Source organism: Salmo trutta, chromosome 25 (assembly GCF_901001165.1).
Source record: "Salmo trutta chromosome 25, fSalTru1.1, whole genome shotgun sequence".
NCBI lineage: Eukaryota > Metazoa > Chordata > Actinopteri > Salmoniformes > Salmonidae > Salmo > Salmo trutta.
In genome coordinates this window covers 38,253,987-38,274,704 of record NC_042981.1, presented here as the reverse complement: position 1 = coordinate 38,274,704, position 20,718 = coordinate 38,253,987, and the positions used below count along the sequence as shown (strand labels likewise).

The 20,718-nt window shown below is 43.1% G+C and overlaps 1 protein-coding gene across 9 annotated transcripts in view; it reads left to right on the top strand.

Moving 5' to 3' along the window:
- Positions 1-241: 241 nt before the first annotated feature.
- The window catches only part of asap2a (ArfGAP with SH3 domain, ankyrin repeat and PH domain 2a), a 99,951-nt gene continuing 79,474 nt past the window's right edge, over positions 242-20,718 (top strand). For 4 of the 9 annotated variants that reach the window (XM_029713920.1, XM_029713919.1, XM_029713915.1 and 1 more), the window contains exon 1: positions 247-840. In XM_029713920.1, coding sequence (XP_029569780.1) covers positions 715-840 — 126 coding nt within the window. In that variant the 5' untranslated portion in view covers positions 247-714. Of the gene's footprint in view, positions 841-20,718 lie in introns of all 9 variants that reach the window. The other 5 variants (XM_029713918.1, XM_029713923.1, XM_029713917.1 and 2 more) reach the window with 4 other exon arrangements.

Sequence of the window (20,718 nt, the reverse complement as noted above, 5' to 3'; positions counted from 1 at the left end):
ACTGAGTAGGTATCTCCTTTTCCAAACAAGTTCACTTTTTAATTGTAATTTAATGTGTGTATGAATTAAGACATGATTTAGTTTCATCTTACAATGAATGGAAACATAATAATGAACAGATTGAGTGCTATTTCAATACTTCAGTCAGTTTTAATCCATTTGAAAAAACCTTTCTCAGAATGCCACTGTAACGATGACTGAGACCACTCCTTCCTTCGACTCTGATTGGGTCACATTCACCAGCTGGTGTTCCCCATTGGATAGTGCACATCCATTGAATCCCTCCTTCTTCACCTTTTGTCAATTTCTGCACTTTCATTGAAACGTCTTGTCGTTTCCCAGGCTAGGAAATAAGTTCACGGGCTTTATTTGAGCTTTGGAATACAGAGGGCACCACCAGAAGAGAAAAGCCTAGAAGTTCTTTTTTTGTTGTTGATTTCCCTGGAAGTCGAGTGGGACCCGCCAAATTGACGGGGAAGTATACATTTTAGAGCAGTGAAGCCGTCGAATCGAAAAGGCTGCAGTAGCAACCGAGGTAGAAGCGTGCAACATCGTTGCAGTGAGGCAGTGACTGCGCGGACGAGGGGAATAGCACACTGCAATGCTAAACCGGAGAGCATTTTATCAGACTTTTCTACTGTGAACTTTTCTCAAATTCGAATTAAACCCCTGGTGTTTAACAGGAAGGCGATATATTTTCGAAAAGGATAAAGCATGCCGGACCAAATTACAGTGTCGGAGTTCGTGGCGGAGACAAATGAAGATTATAAAGCGCCGACGGCTTCAAACTTCACCACCAGAATGTCCCACTGTAGGAATACCGTGAGTGCTTTGGAGGAGGTGAGTGGTGAGGTGAATTCTGAAAGCGGAGGCTACTTTTCAAGGTCCGCGTCGCAGGACACGACGAGAGGTTGTAGCTAACGCATAACTTCGACCCAGTTGTAGTTTTCGCAGGTCGGGTTCTGAACGTACCCTGAGGTAATTGGCAAGATGCTGTCATCGCAGTAGGCTATTTTATTCATGGTTGGGCGTTTTCATCAAGCAGGCTACTAGCTCCGTTGGTCCCGCATTGCTCTCACACAGACGAAAGTGGAAACGTATCTTCTCCAATTAGGCTACTAATCGTCATTGATTTTTTTTTGATTTTTTTACGCAGCTTCTCTATTGTTGCTATTGTGTGTGTGTATAATGGAATAAAAACCAAAGAGTTATTGGATAATAGACCTGCGTAATGGGAATTCGTCTCTTTTTGTTTACTTGGAGACTAACCCCCTTTAGCCGTTCGTTTACAATCGAGTTCAAAACGAATCGCTTGGCCCTAATGATACATTAACTTCAAATAATAACCCGTTTCCCAGGGAAACATGGACGGCACAGTGGAAAGTTATATCACGCAAACAATGGCTCTGCTTTTTGTTTTCCATGTCTATTGAGGAATAGAAGAGCTTTGCAATGAATGTGGCACCTGTCTCTCAAATGAAGTATTTATGTTAGGCTACGCCCGAAATACTGTTTTTACTCTGGTTTATTAGACGGGTAAGCTTCGTCAAACTTGCAGGTCGTTATCAGAAAGGACACTTGGGCTTTGTTCTATGAAAACCTACCAACACCACCCATCTCTATGCAGCCAACAGAGCTCTGAGCCTCGCCCTGTCAAGTGATATAAATAGCATTTCCCACATGGGAAGCTTCGCACCACAGACTGCGTATGCTCCACTTCCACATATTACTAATCACATAGCCATTGTTCAAAAGGCAACAACAGCTAATGTCAGCCATTTCTGAAGTTATATAACAAGTGACCAGCATTTGAGACCAGCAACATCTTTGAAATATGCCTGCTCCATTCTTGGTTGTGCATGAGGAGACCCACCTAAGCCCTTGATCATCTCCCTACATCTGCTGTATTGCCATTGTTTGCATGAAAGGTGTGCTGCTAAGCTTCCTCTTTTGTAAGTAAGAATTTCACAGTAATGTCTACACCTGTTGTATTTGGCGCATGTCACAAATAAAATTTGATTGGATTATCATGCATGTATTGTTTTTTTAATTTAACCTTTATTTAACTAGGCAAGTCAGTTAAGAACAAATTCTTATTTACAATGACGGCCTACACCGGCCAAACCTGGACGACGCTGGGCCAATTGTGCGCCGCCCTATGGGACTCCCAATCACTTCCGGTTGTGATACAGCCTGGATGTAAAGATGTACACTGAACAAAAATATAAACGCAACATGTAAAGTGTTGGTTCCATGTTTCATGAGCTGAAATAAAAGATCCCAGAAATGTTCCATACGCACAAAAAGCGTATTTTTCTCAAATGTTGGGCACACCAGCCCAGGACGTCCACATCTGGCTTCTTCACCTGCTGGATTGTCTGAGGGGGGAGAAGGGGGTGTGCTGAGGAGTATTTCTGTCTGTAATAAAGCCCCTTTGTGGGGAAAAAACGAATTCTGGTTGGCTGGGCCTGGCTCCCAAGTGGCCCTCCCAGGCTCAGCCCAGTCATGTGAAATCCATCGATTAGGGCCTAATGAATTTATTTCAATTGACTGGTTTTCTTATATGAACTGTAATGCAGAAAACTCTTTGAAATTGTTGTGTTCAGTAAAGTAGTTTGGGGAAGAAATGCTGCAGGAGGGACAATAGGTTCACGCCAAGCAAAGTTAGTCAGTTTGTCCTCAATACATACGGACAGTATCTTCTTTTAGTGGTACAAAGTTTTCTCTCTCTTAGATGTTAACTGACTTGAGGGAATAATACATCCGCACATCAAGCCTCAAGCTTTGAAGGCATGTCATCAGAATAGCATCCTGGCATCGGAGTTGAGGCTTTGATTCCAGGCAACCTCAGACATTATCTACACACCTGTACTAGAGAGCTATACACTTGTGGTTCTGGGGGTGTGAAGGAGGCAGGCAGCTGTTTACAGCTGACAGGTGATTAACCTTTTCTACAGAAATCTGAAGGTGTAAATGGTTAGATTACAATTCGTGTTCAGTGGTTATGGCCTAGCAGGGCCAGGAGTTTTTCCGGACCACATGACCTGACCAGGAAACTCTGGGCACATGTTATATAGCCTATAGGTAACTGTTCAGTGCTGTCTGAGGTGGTTGTGTAGATGTTTCTTGTGGCCTGCTCTGGCCTAAAACCTTCAGTGTCCCTCAACAGTATCTTGGAGAGAGTGTCTGTGTGGAAACAGATTATTATAATCATTTTTTTTTTACATTGACCTTTCCTCACTGTGGCAGGGAAAACACAAGTGCAATTGTTGTAAGGGCATGTTTTGTCTCAACTGAGGACAGGCACAACACAACCTTAAATGATGCAAAATAGGTACTAAGCGATGAAGTATGCGAATATGAAAAAATCTGAATTTACACTTGTTGGTAATTGATGTTAAAGGTAAAAGCATTGGTTTTTGTGAATCTCTTTCACAAAAAGTATTAAATAGTTGACAGCCCTGTTTAAATGATATCAATCTCAACTGTTTTATATTTTCCGGTGATGGAGACATGGATGTCTCATAGTAGGAGTTTCTGAGCACTTCTACAATGGGCAAATTATGTAGGGAAGGTTTTGTTCAAATCAAAGGGGATTGCTGTCAAAAAGTGATTGAACTCAAATTAATTTACCCAAGGACAACAAGGCCTTGAGTCTGTTTGTCCAATTAGACAATGCAGTGAACTGCGAACACGTTTTGTCCAGGTGGCTGACTGGAATCAGAAATGCACTCAAAAGGTGCCTTGGCCCACAGCAGTGCTTTTAAACACGACAGTGTCATTTCTACAGATTTTCCTTCTTACTGCTCTAGTAACGTTATTAATGCGCTATGAACAAATGCACATCGCATTTGATGAATCCAGTTGATTTAAGCAGGTGAAAGGTCAAGGGTTTTTATTCTTGTTTTGTGTGTGGGAAGTAGGCCTAATATGAATTGTCATGTCTATCAATGGACACCACCACTGGGCACTGTCAATCAGAGCAGCAGCTTCCTATTAAATGAGGTAAATAGACAACAAAGACCCAAGTGCTTTTTGGTTCTCTATTCCTCACCTCCTTGTTGATGACTAAACAATAAAGACCCAATTGTGTTATGTTCTTTACAAACAAGTATTTACACATGACCAATAGGCTACATCCCTTTTTGAGTGCACGAAGGATCTCTGATAGGGCTGTTTTGGATTCCCAAGCAGTGTGCTGATTCTGTGACTATAAAGAATTGTGGCTTGCTATAAAAGTGCTAGTGTCTCCATTTTTTTTTTTGTCCTTGACAGTTGAGGACTGTCTGAAGGTAGCGGGAGCTGAACACATCTAGCCAACTCAAGTCTGTATTTCAGCAATGAAAAATGTTGACTGTGCAGCAGATCTTTTGCAGATGTTTCGCGATATGTAGAATAACCGTTGTCATTCCCGTTTTTAGAATTGCCTTATTGCTTGTCACGTTGGTAATTTAGGCCTACACATTTTGGCGTCCCACATTTTGCGTTCCCATTAAACTACGCACTTTTGTGCTAAATAATTGACATTTAGGAAGTGTCATGTGGGAGTTTCGTCAGCGCGGTAGCAGCAGCAGCAGCAGCAACACGTGATTCCATGCAGGCTGTACTTGTTGGAGTGAAAGATTTTAATTCTGGAAGGGGTGAGAATTTGTGCATCTAGATGGCCTAAGTTCTGTCTCAAGAGGGCTAATTCAAGAGGTCCAGCAGCCCCACCAGACCAGTCCTGTTTGATGACAGCTTGTCTTGTTTGAGTGCCCTTGAATCGTTGATATGGGCCTACTGCCTCATTCTTCACATCCCTCAATCTTGACTGATGGCATCGATCGGGTCTGTTCAAATGAGCCCTCTAGTGTTGCACAGAGGGGAGATGCTCTATCTTTGAGACACTATACAACACAGAGCTTAATGGGACCTAGTCTGTTGTGTGATAAACCAATTACAGTGGACGGAAGTTTTTAATTAGGTTTGCGGCTGTAAAAGCTTTGTCTATCATCCCCAAATAAATTGGCTTAATGCGTCCTGCAGAGGAGGAGCCTCTAAAAGTGCTACTCGGTTTTACCTTTCTCTTAAAACCACAACTATAAAAAAAACAGTTTGTCCACTAAGAGGATGTTTGCCTTGTGTCATTAACCCCCCCCCAGCCTTGGTTTATATTAGTCTGATTGATCACATACGTTCTCATTTTGAGCAAGCAAGTCTCAGACTGTGCTGATGTTACTTTGCTCAGAGTTCAAGAGAAATGCACAGTGTTTTGAAAGGGGCAATGCCATCACAGAACATTAGGGAAAGTGGGATACCTAGTCAGTAATACAACTGAAATGTGTCTTCCGCATTTACCCCATCCCCTCTGAATCAGAGAGGTGCTGGGGGGGGCTGCCTTAGTCGACATCTCGTCATCTGCGCCCGTTAGGGTGTGGACTAAGTGCTCAGGTCAAATGGCACTCACTCTAATGTATTCAGAGTCAAAATATATCATCACTTATATGCCTTTCATAGAACTAAAAAGATGTCAAAAGAATGGCACAGACAGTCTTAGTTAGTTATTTGGAGCAGTCTTGGCATTGCCCCTGGCTCTGCCAGCAGCAGAACGAGGGCTAAGTGGGATCAAAATGAATAGACCACTCCTTTGATCTTATTTATCATGCATCCACCCCCAGATCTGGCTCAGAGGGAGAGATGTATTTTGTCTGATAAGTTAATGTTCTCTTCACTAATGGCTGTTGTTCAATTACACTCCCATTTTAACTGCTATGGCAGGAGTTCAAGACAGGAGCCTTTTGTACAGTAGACTAGAGGCACTGGCAGAGATTTGCTTTTGGCCTCTCACAACGTGACTGAAGCCTCTGACTCAAGAACTAAATTGCTGGTCCTACTGGCTATCAGCATTGAACAACAGGTGAGTTATCTAGTTCTTAGACATGACTTCTAGTTCTTTTGGTTTTACGAAAACGTGTCATCTCCGATTTATGGGTTCCAAGCAAACTGCGGTTTCCTACTCCAAGGTACGTGCGGGTTAGCACATCCAGTGTGAAACCCACACCGTGTTGCATCAACGGCGCCTTTCCTTTGTGTTGGCCTGTAAATTGGATGACATTTCATATGCTCCGATAGCACCCGTTGTGCACCACGGGCCTTCATTTCACAGAGAAACTTTCCTGGAATCTGAGCATGGCAGCACCCCACACAAGAGTCCACAATAGAGGGACCAATGGTAGACCAGGCTCATTGACTGTGTCTCTCACCCACATCCCATGCTGCTCATTTTTCTCAGTTGAATCATGGATATTTATAGCCTGTGTTTTGCATGGACATTTTTTGTCTTCATGTACATACATTTCTGTACCCCCTGGCTATTTTATTCTGGCACAACTCTGAGTCATCATGTTGGTATTCCAGCAATGTGCTGGTGATGCATGTTGTCCGACTGCATTGTTCTGTATGGAGATTGAGAAGTATTAGGGGAATGACAGTGTTGTTCCTGTAATCTGGGGCAACTGTTTGCACCAGCCAGACTCTCTGTATTGAGTAAATTCAATGTTCTTGGTTAACAATGAGGAAGTGGCCTCCACTCCATACTCAAGTGGTTTCTAATTGAATTCTTGAAGATTTTGGAAAGCAGGAGAAATGGATGCCACTGATATCCTTTCTAAAAGATGTCAATACTCTAGCGTCCAGCCACCCCAGGCTCCTCCACTCTGCCGAGAGTGTAATCTGAAAGCTTAACAGCAATGTATCCCCGACCATATCTACAGACAAAGAGTAATAGGTTTTTCTCACAGAGCCTGCAACCGTGTTCCCTCTAGATAAGCAGCCTGATGGTGTGTCCGACAACCCTTCATTATGGGTTGTGGTTGTGTTCCCGGGCCAGTGGAAGGCATAGCCTCATCTACTCAGATTCCTATGGCCATTCCAGGCATTGTCCTTGGGAACAGCCAGCCAGCCAGGCTGGACTGGAACGAGCAGCTGTGGGGCAGAACAGGGGGCATGGAGGAAAGTTATTAACAAGGCCTCAGACACAAGGATTAAGCATGCACACGGAGACAATCCATGAGTAATGAATTACCTTAAGGACAACACGGGAGGACGTTTGCTTAGTGAGCTGCCCACTGCCAGCCACCTTGCCCTGCATATCTCTCTTAAGGAGCTTATCATACTTAATGTAATTGAAATGTCAGATGAACTTGTGGATAAACTTTCATAAAAATGTTAAGTGTTTTTTTTTTTTTTTTTTTTGTCTCTTCAACTTAGTCTTTGTTTTTTAAAAATGAGACCTTTAAGGCTTGAGGCAATGTTTTTATTTTTTTTCTTCTACAGATTCACTTCAGTCTGTTTAGCAAATGGGCAGAAATGCCATGTGGTATCACACAATGGGAAACTATGAAAAGTAATCTTTTCCGCCCCAAGAGCACCCAGCGTGTTTCCTCCTTGCCGTGCATTAGAAGTGTGAGGTATCTCATACAACTGGAGCGAGAGGCTGCAGGCTCCCTGTTATCACCCAGTCTCAGGCTCTCTCTCCGGGGCCTTCCTACAAATGATAAATCCTCCCGATGGGGCTAAACAGTGGAAAGAGGGGGGGGGGGGGGTGGTCACGGTACTGACCCAATCATTTTGGGGGGGCTGTCCTCCCAACTGTTGAGCCTAGGCTGTTGGGATAGAATACTGCAAGCAAATCTCTGTGGTGTGTGGGACATTGATTGGGTAGGGGGGGTCAGAGTGCACTGGCCTTTGTTGGGAGTGGGGTTACATGGAAGTGTGGAGGCCCTCTGTCAGGGGGCCTGCCAAAGATTGCCGTGGACAGCTCCTTTTCAAGGCCATTGTTCTCTGACAGTCCATGCCTCTTCATTAATGAACTCCCTCATTGATTTGTTGCCGTGGCCTCTGCACATGCAGTTTCTTCAGGAATCTTTGTAATTGTGTTGCTGGGTTGTCGCTTTCACTTAAGAAAACTGCAGTGGGCTCATGGAGGACGGGCTTTCAGATGTGTTCCCCCTCAAGCTTTTGTTAGGTTCTGAGAAGCTGGATGTAAGTAAGCCATCAAGAAGGCCAAATGTCTTATGTAGTCATAAATGGATAGATCTTTTTTTTTTACATGATTGGAAGTGCTCTCAGCAATTATGCCCCTTTTAACAGCTTTTCTACGTGAATCAACAAAAGAGAGATTTAAATTCTCTTAAAGGAACTCTGTTTTAGAAATGATCTAAGGCGTCCTTGTCAGGTTATGATATCTTTGATATCCTCTGTCCTCATGTGGCTGATATTCTAGTTTCCTGAATGTCTTTCCTCTGACTAGTTCCATTTGTCAAGCAAATCGGGCTCCCAACTGGGAAATTTAGTGCACCCCCATTCTTTTCACATACCGTAGAGCTGAAAAAACCGACAGCAATGTGTTGAGAGATTTCAACTGTTCGTGCATCTCAAAGAACTCTATTTTTAACACAGCTGAATTTCTTATGCCTCTGCCTAACGTGGTTCTGTTGCGGTACCGCTCTTCATGTCGTACTCCCGGAGACGGTCCTGAAAAACATCAAAGGACCTTCATACAAGGATCTTGCATTCCTCTTCATAGCATCCCTTCCGCAGCACACTGGCTCATATGTTTTCCAAAATCACCAGTTGATTTTTCCAGGGGAACGCACAGTCCTCTGCCTTGTCCTTCAAGCATCCTCATATCCTCCTTGTCTGTAGCTATGACACTTTGCCTTTGCTAAGTATCCACCATGATGCCTACACATTGGTAGATGTGAGCAGGCCAGACACTGTTTACCTTCACTGGATTCTTTTGTTGTTGTTGCAAGACACAGTTGGTCCTAATTTACACACTCCTCCCTCAAGCTGAGTTTATCAGTCCCCTGCTAATTTATAAACTGTTTTAAGGGAGTATTTAACAAACTCACAAAAATTCTGCTGTCGGGTCTCTTTCCTGATTCCCCCTAGGTAGTTGAAGCTCTCTTTTCCTTCAAAGCTCGATATTTGCATTGTCACTTGGTATACCCAGAATAGTATACCAAGTGAAATTCGAATCCTGAATTTCCAGTTTAACAGTTACTCATTGTACTGCCTACCAGAATATGCCCACTGAGAGTGGATGCGGGTCACTGTTAACGGTATATGTGTGATTTAAGTAAAAGTGTACTACACCCTTGGGGTTTGGCGACGCTCCCTGTTTGTCTTTATTTGACCTTTTCACCTTTTTGAGCGCTTTGGTAATTGATAATCATTGAGGGCTGAGGAAGAAGTCCCACTCGCCCCCACTGCTCAGTCACCTCAATCTTCAAGCACATCACATCAATAGTATATATTTTCAGTCGGTCCCTGTGAGTCTGTAGTGTTGAGATGGACAGTTCTCACACGGTCTCAAATAGCCACTAAGTGTTGAAAAAGCCCAAATCTGAATGCTTTTGAGGCATGCCCCATCTTGTCCAGTGTTCACAGGCAGTGGTGGCTCATGAAAGCTGAGAATCATCTAGCACCCAAACCCCAAGTGCATTATAACCTGTGAGAATATGCTCAGACTAGACCAACTGGAAAGTTTGTTGACGATGGCTGAAGAGCCAATTTGCGATGGGGAATTTTGGACCTCATATGTTCGAAAGTCTCCAGATGACACAATAAAGCCCCATTGAACACAAATGAAGGGTATATGTCTTTTTGAAGGGGTCAATTGAAGGGCAGAGGGTCAGTTGGATGGAAAGCGGTTTCTCCAGACATAAATGGAACCATCCATTGATGTAGCCTAGCGTGACATGAGGTAGTTCGCTACAGCAGGGCTTCGGCACTAGCTGGCTTTCTATTTCAAACTAGGGTTTGTTTTCTTTGACGGTTTTAGTACCTCAGTTTATGTCCTCACCAAAGTGTGAGTATTATTGCTGGCAGGTGGTGACTGTTCAGGTCCAAGGGTACCCCCTTTAGTACTTTTTACAGTTTTCACTGAGGAGTAGTAAACCACCAAATGCCTTTTGAGTTAGTTTTGGACAAAGTGTTGTTGGAATAAGTCCAGCAGTAAGTTGTACATATTTACCAGGTTGTCAATGTAAGCTGGTACACTTGTTCTCAGTTTACCATTTTGTCCAGTGTTTTTAATTTTTTTTTTTTAAATGTATTTATTTTTCTATTTTGTGTTCAAATTTGCATGTACTGCACATTTTAATCCTGCTTAACATCAGACTCCTCTTTCGCTGTGTAGTTGAGTGGCCTTCAGAGGTGTGTGTGTGTGTGTGTGTGTGTGTGTGTGTGTGTGTGTGTGTGTGTGTGTGTGTGTGTGTGTGTGTGTACTTGACTCATTCACTGGTCAGAAGCTGCAGGGGGCTGGTCTTGTGACACCAGTAAAGAGAGGGAGAGAGGGCTGTTTTCTCCCTTCTCTTTGCTAACCTTCCTCCGCATGGCTTTTTAAACACTCCTAGCGACCATAATATGCCCAGTGAAGACACTAACTCTTTGAGCGGGCGGACTTTTCCACAGTCCCCCCCCCCCCCAGGCTAACTGCATGCATTACTGCTCTGTGTTAAACACCGGAACCACGGCTTGTTAGTGGTCCCTTTAATGCTTCACGGGCCTATTTCAATATTTACTGAGTTGCTCCAAATTGCTCAAAGTTGTGAATGAAGCACTTGAAAGGTTTTCCCCCCTTTTATTTCTCATCCAAATCACATACAGTGAGTGCGTAGACCTGAAGCAGTAAAGCACACAGGGAAATGGAAGTAGGCTGTGCTGTTTCCTTTGTTCAGTACTCTTCATCTCAGGCGCGCACCTGTTTTCGGTCCGACTCGTCTGCTATGCATTTCAATTGTTAAATGACATCAGTCTTATTCTCTAGAGCTCTGAAAAGCTTAACCACAAGGCAGCTCCTTTAGTCTCCTGCCTGCTTTCACGCGCTCTCAACTACGCACTTCAGTCATGAACCTATATAAGGGGGGTGTGTGTGTGTGTGTGTGTGTGTGGTGTGTGTGTGTGTGTGTGTAGGTGACCGTGCGGCCCTTTTTAGTTATTTTTTTTAGACGGTGAGGGAAAAAAAAGAAACTGCTCTTGATAGTAACGCTGCTGTTAAAGATGCTTTAAGTATAGGCCTCACAGCCTTTGCCAGAGCTTTGACGAAGGCCGTGAGGCCGATAACATAAAGCTTATTAAAGAGCAGTGTTTTTGTCATCTTCAACTGTTACCATGCACCTGCAAAAAAGATAGCTCAGATGTGCGAGTGCCTTTAAAAAAAAAATGTATACAGTTTCAGTCAAAAGTTTGGACACGTACTCATTCAAGGGTTTTTCTTTATTTTTACTATTTTTTACATTGTAGGGTAATAGGGAAGACAAACTATGAAATAACTCATGGACTCATGTAGTAACTAAAAAAAGTGTTAAACAAATCAAAATACATTTTAGATTCTTCAAAGTAACCACCTTTTGCCTTGATGACAGCTTTGTACACTTTGGCATTGGGGAGTTACACCGTTGGTTTCACCTTTCCCGAACCCGAAAAGTCGAGTCGTGTGTCTCTTCTGAAATATGACCCGCCAAACCTCGCTCCTTAACACCCACCCGATTAACCCGGAAGCCAGCTGCACCAATGTGTCGGAGGAAACATCGTTCAACTGACAACCAAAGTCAGCCTGAAAGTAAAAACCCTCCCCTAACCCGGACGACGCTGGGACAATTGTGGGCCACCCTATGGGACTCCTGGTCACGGCCGTTTGTGACACGGCCTGGGATCGAACCAGGATCTGTAGTGACGCCTCAAGCACTGCAATGTAGTGCCTTAGACTGCTGCGCCACTCGGGAGGCCCATGGTCATATGTTTTTAAATGACTTGCATTTTTCCCACTTTGTTTCACCTCCTCCACCTTTACTGTGTGGTTGACTACACCTTATGGAGAAAGCTGTGTGTGCAGGAGAGTCTTTTTGTTCTCTTGTGTGTATCCGGGGTTTGTGTGCGCTCGCTCAAATGCATCTGTATTTGAGTGTACGTGCATGCAATTGCGTGTTCGCATCCAAGGTAACTAGAGTAGCTGCCGGCTTGCCATTGACTGACCGGACCCCTGCTGTGATGCCAATTGGTCGGTCTGACGTAGCAGGTGAAGCACATTCAAAGAAGGCACCATTAGGGAGGGGGAGGAGGTCTGTCCACCTCAGCAGTTACGGTAATAGGCTCTCTCTCTGGGCTCTCTAATGGCCTACTCCCCAGAGTCATGGCTGCACATAGAGACATCATTAACCAGACCTCTCTCTGCCCCGTTTAATTCCTCCTCCTCTCCCCCCCTTCAGTCTTGCTCCATTTTCCTGAAATATGACTTCCAGCTAAGAGGTAGCCAGTAGCTTCTGTAAAGACTTCCAGGAGTGACACTCTAGTGTGTACTTTAGTGTACTTTAACTGCCACCCTCAGGAGGGGGAGGGTTGAACACAGTACTGAAGATGAGTGTTGGAGCGCTGTGCGTCGAGTCTCTCACATGGCATACAGGATTTCTCTTCTTTCACACAGACCAGGGTAGTGTAAAGTAAACCCTATTGCAAAAACACTGTTTCCCAGGCCCAGCAGACTTTTCCCCCTTCTTTTCAGGGTGTTTGTTTTGACTTTAACATCTGGTGCCTCTATAAAACTTGGATTAGAATCAAGCCCCCTCCTACCCCCAATGAATTAGATAATTACCCCAGACTGCCTCCTTTCTTGGCACTGTCTCAATTCGTGTCAGACTGTTTCCTTGTATGACTCCAGCTTGGGGGCGGGGGGAGGAGGAGGAGAGTCAGTGATGTGTAATAAATTGACACCAGACGGGAACCAGACGTGTTGTGGGTGTCCCTCCCTACTCCCTTCCATGATCCTCAGTTCAAAGAAGGTGTGGCGGCGAGGTTGACCGACTAGTCTGAGGCCAGATTACGGGAGCTGGCTGTGTGGGTTAAAAAGTGCCAACCCCACACAACTGCTTTGTTTTCTCTGGGTGGGAGTCTGTCGTGGTGGGTTCCGGCTGCTAGATACACGGTCATCAAATAGTACCGTGACAAGAACAATGAGTCAGGGTCGTCCCTGACACTATCCGATGTGCAAGCATCCAGGAATGCTTGTTATTCTGTGTAATCTAATCCTGGCATTCTGATTAGTCTCTTCCTCTCTGGGAGTGAGAGCATATTGTCAACATGTCTTTCTCATGACCCTTATTGACCAAAACATCTTCTCTTTTTACTCTTCTTGCCCAGTTCCAACTCCCCTGGCCTTACTAGGGCCTTGGAATCAGCTGTTGACATGAAATATGTTTGCCTAGCTACCCAAAGTCATTGCTGAGGCCAAATGATATGCCACAACCACGGACGTTAGTTTCTCCTCCACAATGAGTCTGGCTCTAAGTTTACTCCCCTATGATTCCTAGAATGGAAATACAGTACCATCTAAAGTTTTGACACACCTACTCATTCATGTGTTTTTCTTTATTTTTACGATTTTTCTATATTGTATAATAATAGAGAATACATCAAAACTATGAAATACCACATATGGAAGCATGTAGTAACCAAAACAGTGTAAAACAAATCCAAATATATTTTAGATTCATCAAAGTTGCCTTGATGACAGCTTCACACACTCTTGGCATTCTCTCAGCCAGCTTCACCTGGAATGCTTTTCCAAAAGTCTTGAAGGAGTTCCCACATTCTGGTCACTTGTTGGCTGCTTTTCCTTCACGCTGCGGTCCAACTCATCCCAAACCATCTCACTTGGGTTGAGGTCAGGTGATTGTGGAGGCCAGGTCATCTGTTGCAGCACTCCATCACTCTCCTTGGTCAAATAGCCCTTACACAGCCTGGAGGTGTGGTGGGTCATTGCCCTGTTGAAAAACAAATGATAGTCCCACTAAGCACAAACCAGATGTGATGGCGTATCGCTGCAGAACGCTGTGGTAGCCATGCTGGTTAAGTGTGCCTTAACCTCTCTCGGGTATGTGGGACGATTTCGTCCCACCTACGTAACAGCTACTGAAATTCCAGTGGCGCGATTTTTGAATCGTTAGAAATACTATTACTTCAATTTCTCAAACATATGACTATTTTACAGCTATTTAAAGACAAGAATCTCGTTAATCTAACCCCACTGTCCGATTTCAAAAAGGCTTTACAACGAAAGCAAAACATTAGATTATGTCAGCAGAGTGCCCAGCCAGAAAAAAATCAGACAGCCATTTTTCAAGCTAGCATATGTCACAAAAACCCAAACCACAGCTAAATGCAGCACTAACCTTTGATGATCTTCATCAGATGACACACCTAGGACATTGTGTTATACAATACATGCATGTCTGTTCAATCAAGTTCATATTTATATCAAAAAACAGCTTTTTGCATTAGCATGTGACGTTCAGAAAACGCATAACCCCCGGCAAACTTCCGTTGAATTTACTAACAGTTTGCTAAATTACTCACGATAAACGTTCACAAAAAGCATAACAATTATTTTAAGAATTATAGATGCATTACTCCTCTATGCACTCGATATGTCCGATTTTAAAATAGCTTTTCGGATGAAGCACATTTTGCAATAATCTAAGTACATAGCCCGGCATTACAGGGCTAGCTATTTAGATACCCACCCAGGTCAGCATCCACCAAAATCACATTTCCTATAAGAAAAATGTTCTTACCTTGCTTGTTCTTCATCAGAATACACTGCCAGGACTTCTACTTCAATAACAAATGTTGGTTTGGTCCCAAATAATCCATCGTTATATCCAAACAGCAACGTTTTGTTCGTGAGTTCTAGAATGCTTATTCACGGTCTCGCGCATGGCGCATTGGCGTGTCAAAAATGTCTAAATATTCCATTACCGTACTTCGAAGCATGTCAACCGCTGTTTAAAACCAATTTTTATGCCATTCAACTCGTAGATTAGTGATAATATTCCGACCGGGAGTATGCATTGAGCCTAAACAGCCGAATAAAATTTCTCCTCAGAAGCGACTCATGCACGCGCATCATTCAAAGGTCCTCGGAGCAGCCACTTACAAAAGGCGATAATCTGTTTCAGCCTGAGGCTCCCTCGTAAACCTTCAGTTATTTCGCGGGCTCTGAGAGCCTATTGGAGCCCTGGGAATTGTCACGTTACAGCTAAGATCCTTACTTTTCAATAAAAAGATGCAAGACGCACGACTCCTTGTCAGACAGGGTACTTCCTGCTTGAAACCTTGTCAGGTTTTTGCATGCCATAGGAGTTGTGTTATACTCACAGACACCATTCAAACAGTTTTAGAAAATTCAGAGTGTTTTCTATCCAAACCTGAACAATAATATGCATATTCTAGCTTCTGAGTTGGTGTAGGAGGCAGTTAAAAATGGGAACATATTTTTTCCAAAATTCTCAATACTGCCCCCTACCCCAAACAGGTTAATCACAGTGTCACCAGCAAAGCCCCCCCCCCACACACACACACACACCATCGCACCATCACACCACCACCTCCATGCTTCACGGTGGGAACCACACATGCAGAAATCATCTGTGAAGCATTTATTTAGGCTGCAATTTCTGAGGTGCAGTTAACTTTAATGAACTTATCATATTAAAGTTCTTGAAAGGTTCCGTATTGACTGACCTTCATGTCTTAAAGTAATGATGGACTGTCGCTTCTTTTTGCTTATTTGAGCTGTTCTTGCCATAATATGGACTTGGTCTTTTACCAAATAGGGTTATCTTCTGTATACCACCCCTACCTTGTCACAACACAACTGATTGTCTGAAATGCATTAAGAAGGAAAGAAATTCCACAAATTAACTTTTAACAATGCACACCTGTTAATTGAAATGCATTCCAGGTGACTACATCATGAAGCTGGTTGAGAGAATGGCAAGAGTGTGTGAAGCTGTCATCAAGGCAAAGGGTGGATATTTTGAAGAATCTCAAATATAAAATCTATTTTGATTTGTTTAACACTTTTTTTTTGTTTACTACATGATTCCATGTGTTATTTCATAGTTTTGATGTCTTCACTATTATTCTAGAATGTAGAAAATAAAGAAAAACCCTTGAATGAGTAGGTGTGTCCAAACTTTTGACTGGTACTGTGCATTCTAGATTGTCTGATTGGTTCCAGAGTCCGATGGGTTGGGCCAGAACACACGTGAGTAAAGCCAGTACAGTATGTATATAGGCAGAAATTGCTTCTCCAATAGAAATCCCAGATCAGTCTTGTAGGCAACGTCATGGCGACGTTGGCTAGCTCACGCACAGAAACATCTGGTCTAACGATCATCTCACGCCGAACTGCGCACGTGCAGGCCGTCAAATCAAAGGCACTCTTTCGATATAAAGTTGTTTCTGACAGAAATGAAAACGTGTCAGTTTGTCACTTTCACAAGGTTATAGTAATAACATGTTCAACTATTTCAGACATTGGCTCAAATGTAGGTTGTACCTTTTTTAAGAAAATGAACAGCTAAGTAATATTTTAATTATTTTTCTCATTGACTTCTCAAACCCTGGCCTGGTCTGTTTGGTCTCTTTTGCACGCGTTCCTGGACCTCTCGCGATGTTGCGCTTCTGGGTTTAGAAACTCTGTAGTAAAGTTATGGTTAGAAAATGTGTCATTGGCTTCGATACTCTTGATTGGTTAGAGATGATCCAATCCCTGAGGACTTTGTTTTCTACAACACCCTTCATTTTTGTTTTCACCACCAACTTTAGTGATTGTTGTCTCAGATTGTAGTCTCAGACTTGAAGTATGTAGCGAACGATAGCAGCAGAAGGATTCAGGTTGTGTCTAGGTAAAAAAAATATATCTCTGTCAAAACCCAATCTAGCCAATGTGATGATATCATTGCCTGAAAATACACATACATTTTAAGAAAAATACTTCTAAAAAAATCTATTGTTTTTCAACCAAAAAAATCCCCTGATTTTCACAAACAGCAGAAGGTGCATTGAAATGTACACCAAACCCACGAAGAGACATACAATGGATGCACTACGAAAAACTCATGAAATATGAATGACCCTCCCCAGCTGATTTCTCTCCATGTTTTGGTTTGGGAGACCTTGGATAATTTAAGGCAAGTGCTTTAGGTGTAAGGCCTTGCCTCACCTTCCCAGCTCTGAGCTAAACCAGGTCCAGGCAGCAGATGTGGCGGCCTGTGTTGGTCAGCCATTCTGGGGTTAATGTCTGGCTGGCAGGAATTGGCGTTTTTCTCCGGTTATGGCGGTGACACTGACAGGCAGGAGGGAAGTGGGATGGTAGTGCAGCCAGAGAGGATGTTAGTGTGGTTTGGAGGAAATGGGTTTGCAATATGGTCACTTGGGTTTACTTGTAAAGGCTTAAAATAAGATCTGTGTCCATCTTTTCGTGTTACCTTAAAGTCAAATTTTCCATTTGTTCAAGAAGTGTTAGGGTAATTGTGATTGTGAACTAGTGAGAACCCAAGTATGTCCGTTGGCGCAGTTCCTTTAGCAATATCCAATATTTCTGGTCAGACTGGTGAATTAATTAAAGAAATCTATTATTGCAATCTCTTTTAAGATGTTGTAAAAACATATTTTTATACGCAACTCAAAAGGCTTCTCTCTGAAATAACATGGCTTGCAACTACTTGACGCTGTAGCCTGCCCTGTTTGTCATCTGACTCTGGGCCGGCTGTTTCCGGACCATGATGCATTGTACATTTTAGAGTGAATCTATTTTGAATTGATGAAGAGCTTTGAAACATTTAACCCTCTCTGTGTCCTGGGAAGTATTAATGGCACTCAATCGCCCCGGTGACGACCCTACAGGCTCGATGGTGTTAGTCTCCAGATTGGAAAGAGCCAGATGGTGCCTGATGTCATGAATTAAGACTCTCATTATATCACTCTATTTACTCAACTCAAGCAAGGTCATCGTCAATACCAGCAGAGGAACTGAAATCTTCACCCCCCCCCCCCAAAAAATACTTTATCATCTGCGAAATGTGCTGAGTTTCGTTTTAGTGTTTTATCTTGGAGAAGATTCTGATATTATCTGCGTGGGGTGTAAGGACAATGCTGGGCCTTCTATCATGCTCTGGTACAGTGGCCAGTTGTGGAAACCCCCTCGTGTTCCCTACTCTTTAAGTTAAAAGCCTCTAATTTTAAAAACGGCTGCTTCAAACAGCAAGACATACAAAAGAACGGCCTAGTTCATGGTGAACTGTTTTTTTTTTTTTCAGTGCTTGGAACGGCGAATGCCTCAGTGAGGATGAATGCTTCTGAGCGAGGGAGAGTGAGTGTGGGAGAATGATTGAGGGCTGTGCTGTCATGTTCAGCCGGGCTTGGTTTATGAGTCCGTCTGTCCCCGTGCACTCGCCCAGTGTTCCTGACAGAGCACTCTCTCCAGATTGAAAGTGTCTGCTGAGGCATGATGTTGGTTGATGGGCAATGTGTGTTACATGCTGACCACCCTGCTGGTGTTGCAAAATACATTTACACATGCATGTTATTCAATGGTTTCATCTGAACTGCTTGCGCAAGTCTGCGTTGCTAGGCGCTAAAATAGAACTTGCTTCTATTTTGGACGCTTGTTGCACTGCAAGTCCTTATTCGAAAATGGATTAGATAAAAAAAAATTAAAAAAGTTTCTCATCAGTCTACACACAATACGCCATAATGACAAAATAAAAAAAATAGTTTTTAGAAATGTTTGCAAAGAAAAATTAAACCTTACGCACGTATAGAGACCCTTTGCTATGAAACTCGGAATTGAGCTCAGGTGTGCATCCTGTTTCCATTGATCATTCTTGAGATGTTTCTACAACTTAATTGGAGTCCACCTGTGGCAAATTCAGTTGGTTGGACATGACTTGGAAAGGCACACATCTGTCTATATAAGGTCCCACAGTTGACAGTGCATGTCCGAGCAAAAACCAAGCCATGAGGTCGAAGGAATTGTCCGTAGAGCTCCGACACAGGAATTTGTCTCGGCACAGATCTGGGGAAGGGTACCAAAACATTTTTGCAGCATTGAAGGTCCCCAAGAACACATTGGCCTCCATTCTTAAATGGAAAAAGTTTGGAACCATCAATACTCTTCCTAAAGCTGGCCACTAAGGCAAACTGAGCGATCCGGGGAGAAGGGCCTGCGTTGTCTTGGCAGTTTGCTTAGGGTTATTGTCCTGTTAGACTGGGGCTAAGGTTCATCTTCTGAGGTCCTGAGCGTTCTGGAGCAGGTTTTCACTTTGCTCTGTTCATCAAATCTAAATGTATTGGTTACATACATATAGAGTACCAGTCAAAAGTTTGGATACAGCTACTCGTCCAAGGTTTAAAGTATTTTGTTTTTCTTTCTACGTTGTAGAATAATAGTGAAGACATCAACAATGAAGTAACACACATGGAATCATGTAGTAAACAAAGTGTTAAACAAATCTAAATAGATTTTATATATGAGATTCTTCAAAGTAGCCACCCTTTGCCTTGATGACAGCTTTGCACACTCTTGGCATTCTCTCAACCAGTTTCATGAGGTAATCACCTGGAATGCATTTCAATTGACAGGTGTGCCTTGTTTAAAAGTTAATGTGTGGAATTTCTTTCCTTCTTAATGCGTTTGAGATGATCAGTTGTTGTGACAAGGTATGGGTGGTATACAGAAGATGACCCTATTTGGTAAATGACCAAGTCCATATAATGGGAAGAACAGCTCAAATAAGAGAATGACAGTCCATTATTACCTTAAGACATGAAGGTCAGTCAGTGCAGAAAATGTCAAGAACTTCCTTCAAGTGCAGTCGCAAAGACCATCAAACGCTATGATGAAACTGGCTCTCATGAGGACGGCCACAGGAAAGGAAGACCCAGAGTTACCTCTGCTGCAGAGGATAAGTTCATTAGAGTTACCAGCCTCAGAAATTGCAGCCCAAATAAATGCTTCACGGAGTTCAAGTAACAGATACATCTCAACATCAACTGTTCAGAGGAGACTGTGCGAATCAGGCCTTCATGGTTGAATTGCTGCAAAGAAACCACTACTAAAGGACACCAATAATAAGAAGAGACTTGCTTCGGCCAAGAAACACGAGCAATGGACATTAGACCGGTAGAAATCTGTCCTTTGGTCTGATGAGTCCAAATTTGAGATTTTTGGTTCCAACCGCCGTGTCTTTGTGAGACGCAGAATAGGTGAACGGATGATCTCCACGTGTGGTTCCCACCGTGAAGCAAGGAGGAGGTGGTGTGGGGGTGCTTTGCTGGTGACACTGTCTAATTTATTTAGAATTCAAGGCACACTTAACCAGCATGGCTACCACAGCATTCTGCAGCAATACGCCATCCCATCTGGTTTGTGCTTAGTGGGACTATCATTTTGTTTTTCAATAGGACAATGACCCAACACACCTCCAGGCTGTGTAAGGGCTATTTGACCAAGAAGGAGAATGATGGAGTGCTGCATCAGATGACCTGGCATCCACATTGACTTGACCTCAACCCAATTGAGATGGTTTGGGATGAGTTGGACTGCAGAGTGAAGGAAAAGCAGCCAACAAGTGCTAAGCATATGTGGGAACTCCTTGAAGACTGTTGGAAAAGCGTTCCAGGTGAAGCTGGTTGAGAGAATGCTAAGAGTGTGCAAAGCTGTCATCAAGGCAAAGGGTGGCTACTTTGAAGAATCTAAAATATCATTTTTTAAAATTTGTTTAACACTTTTTTTTTTTTTTTGTTGGTTAATACATGCTTCCATATGTTTTATTTCATAGTTTTGATGTCTTCACTATTATTCTATAATGTAGAAAATAGTAAATATAA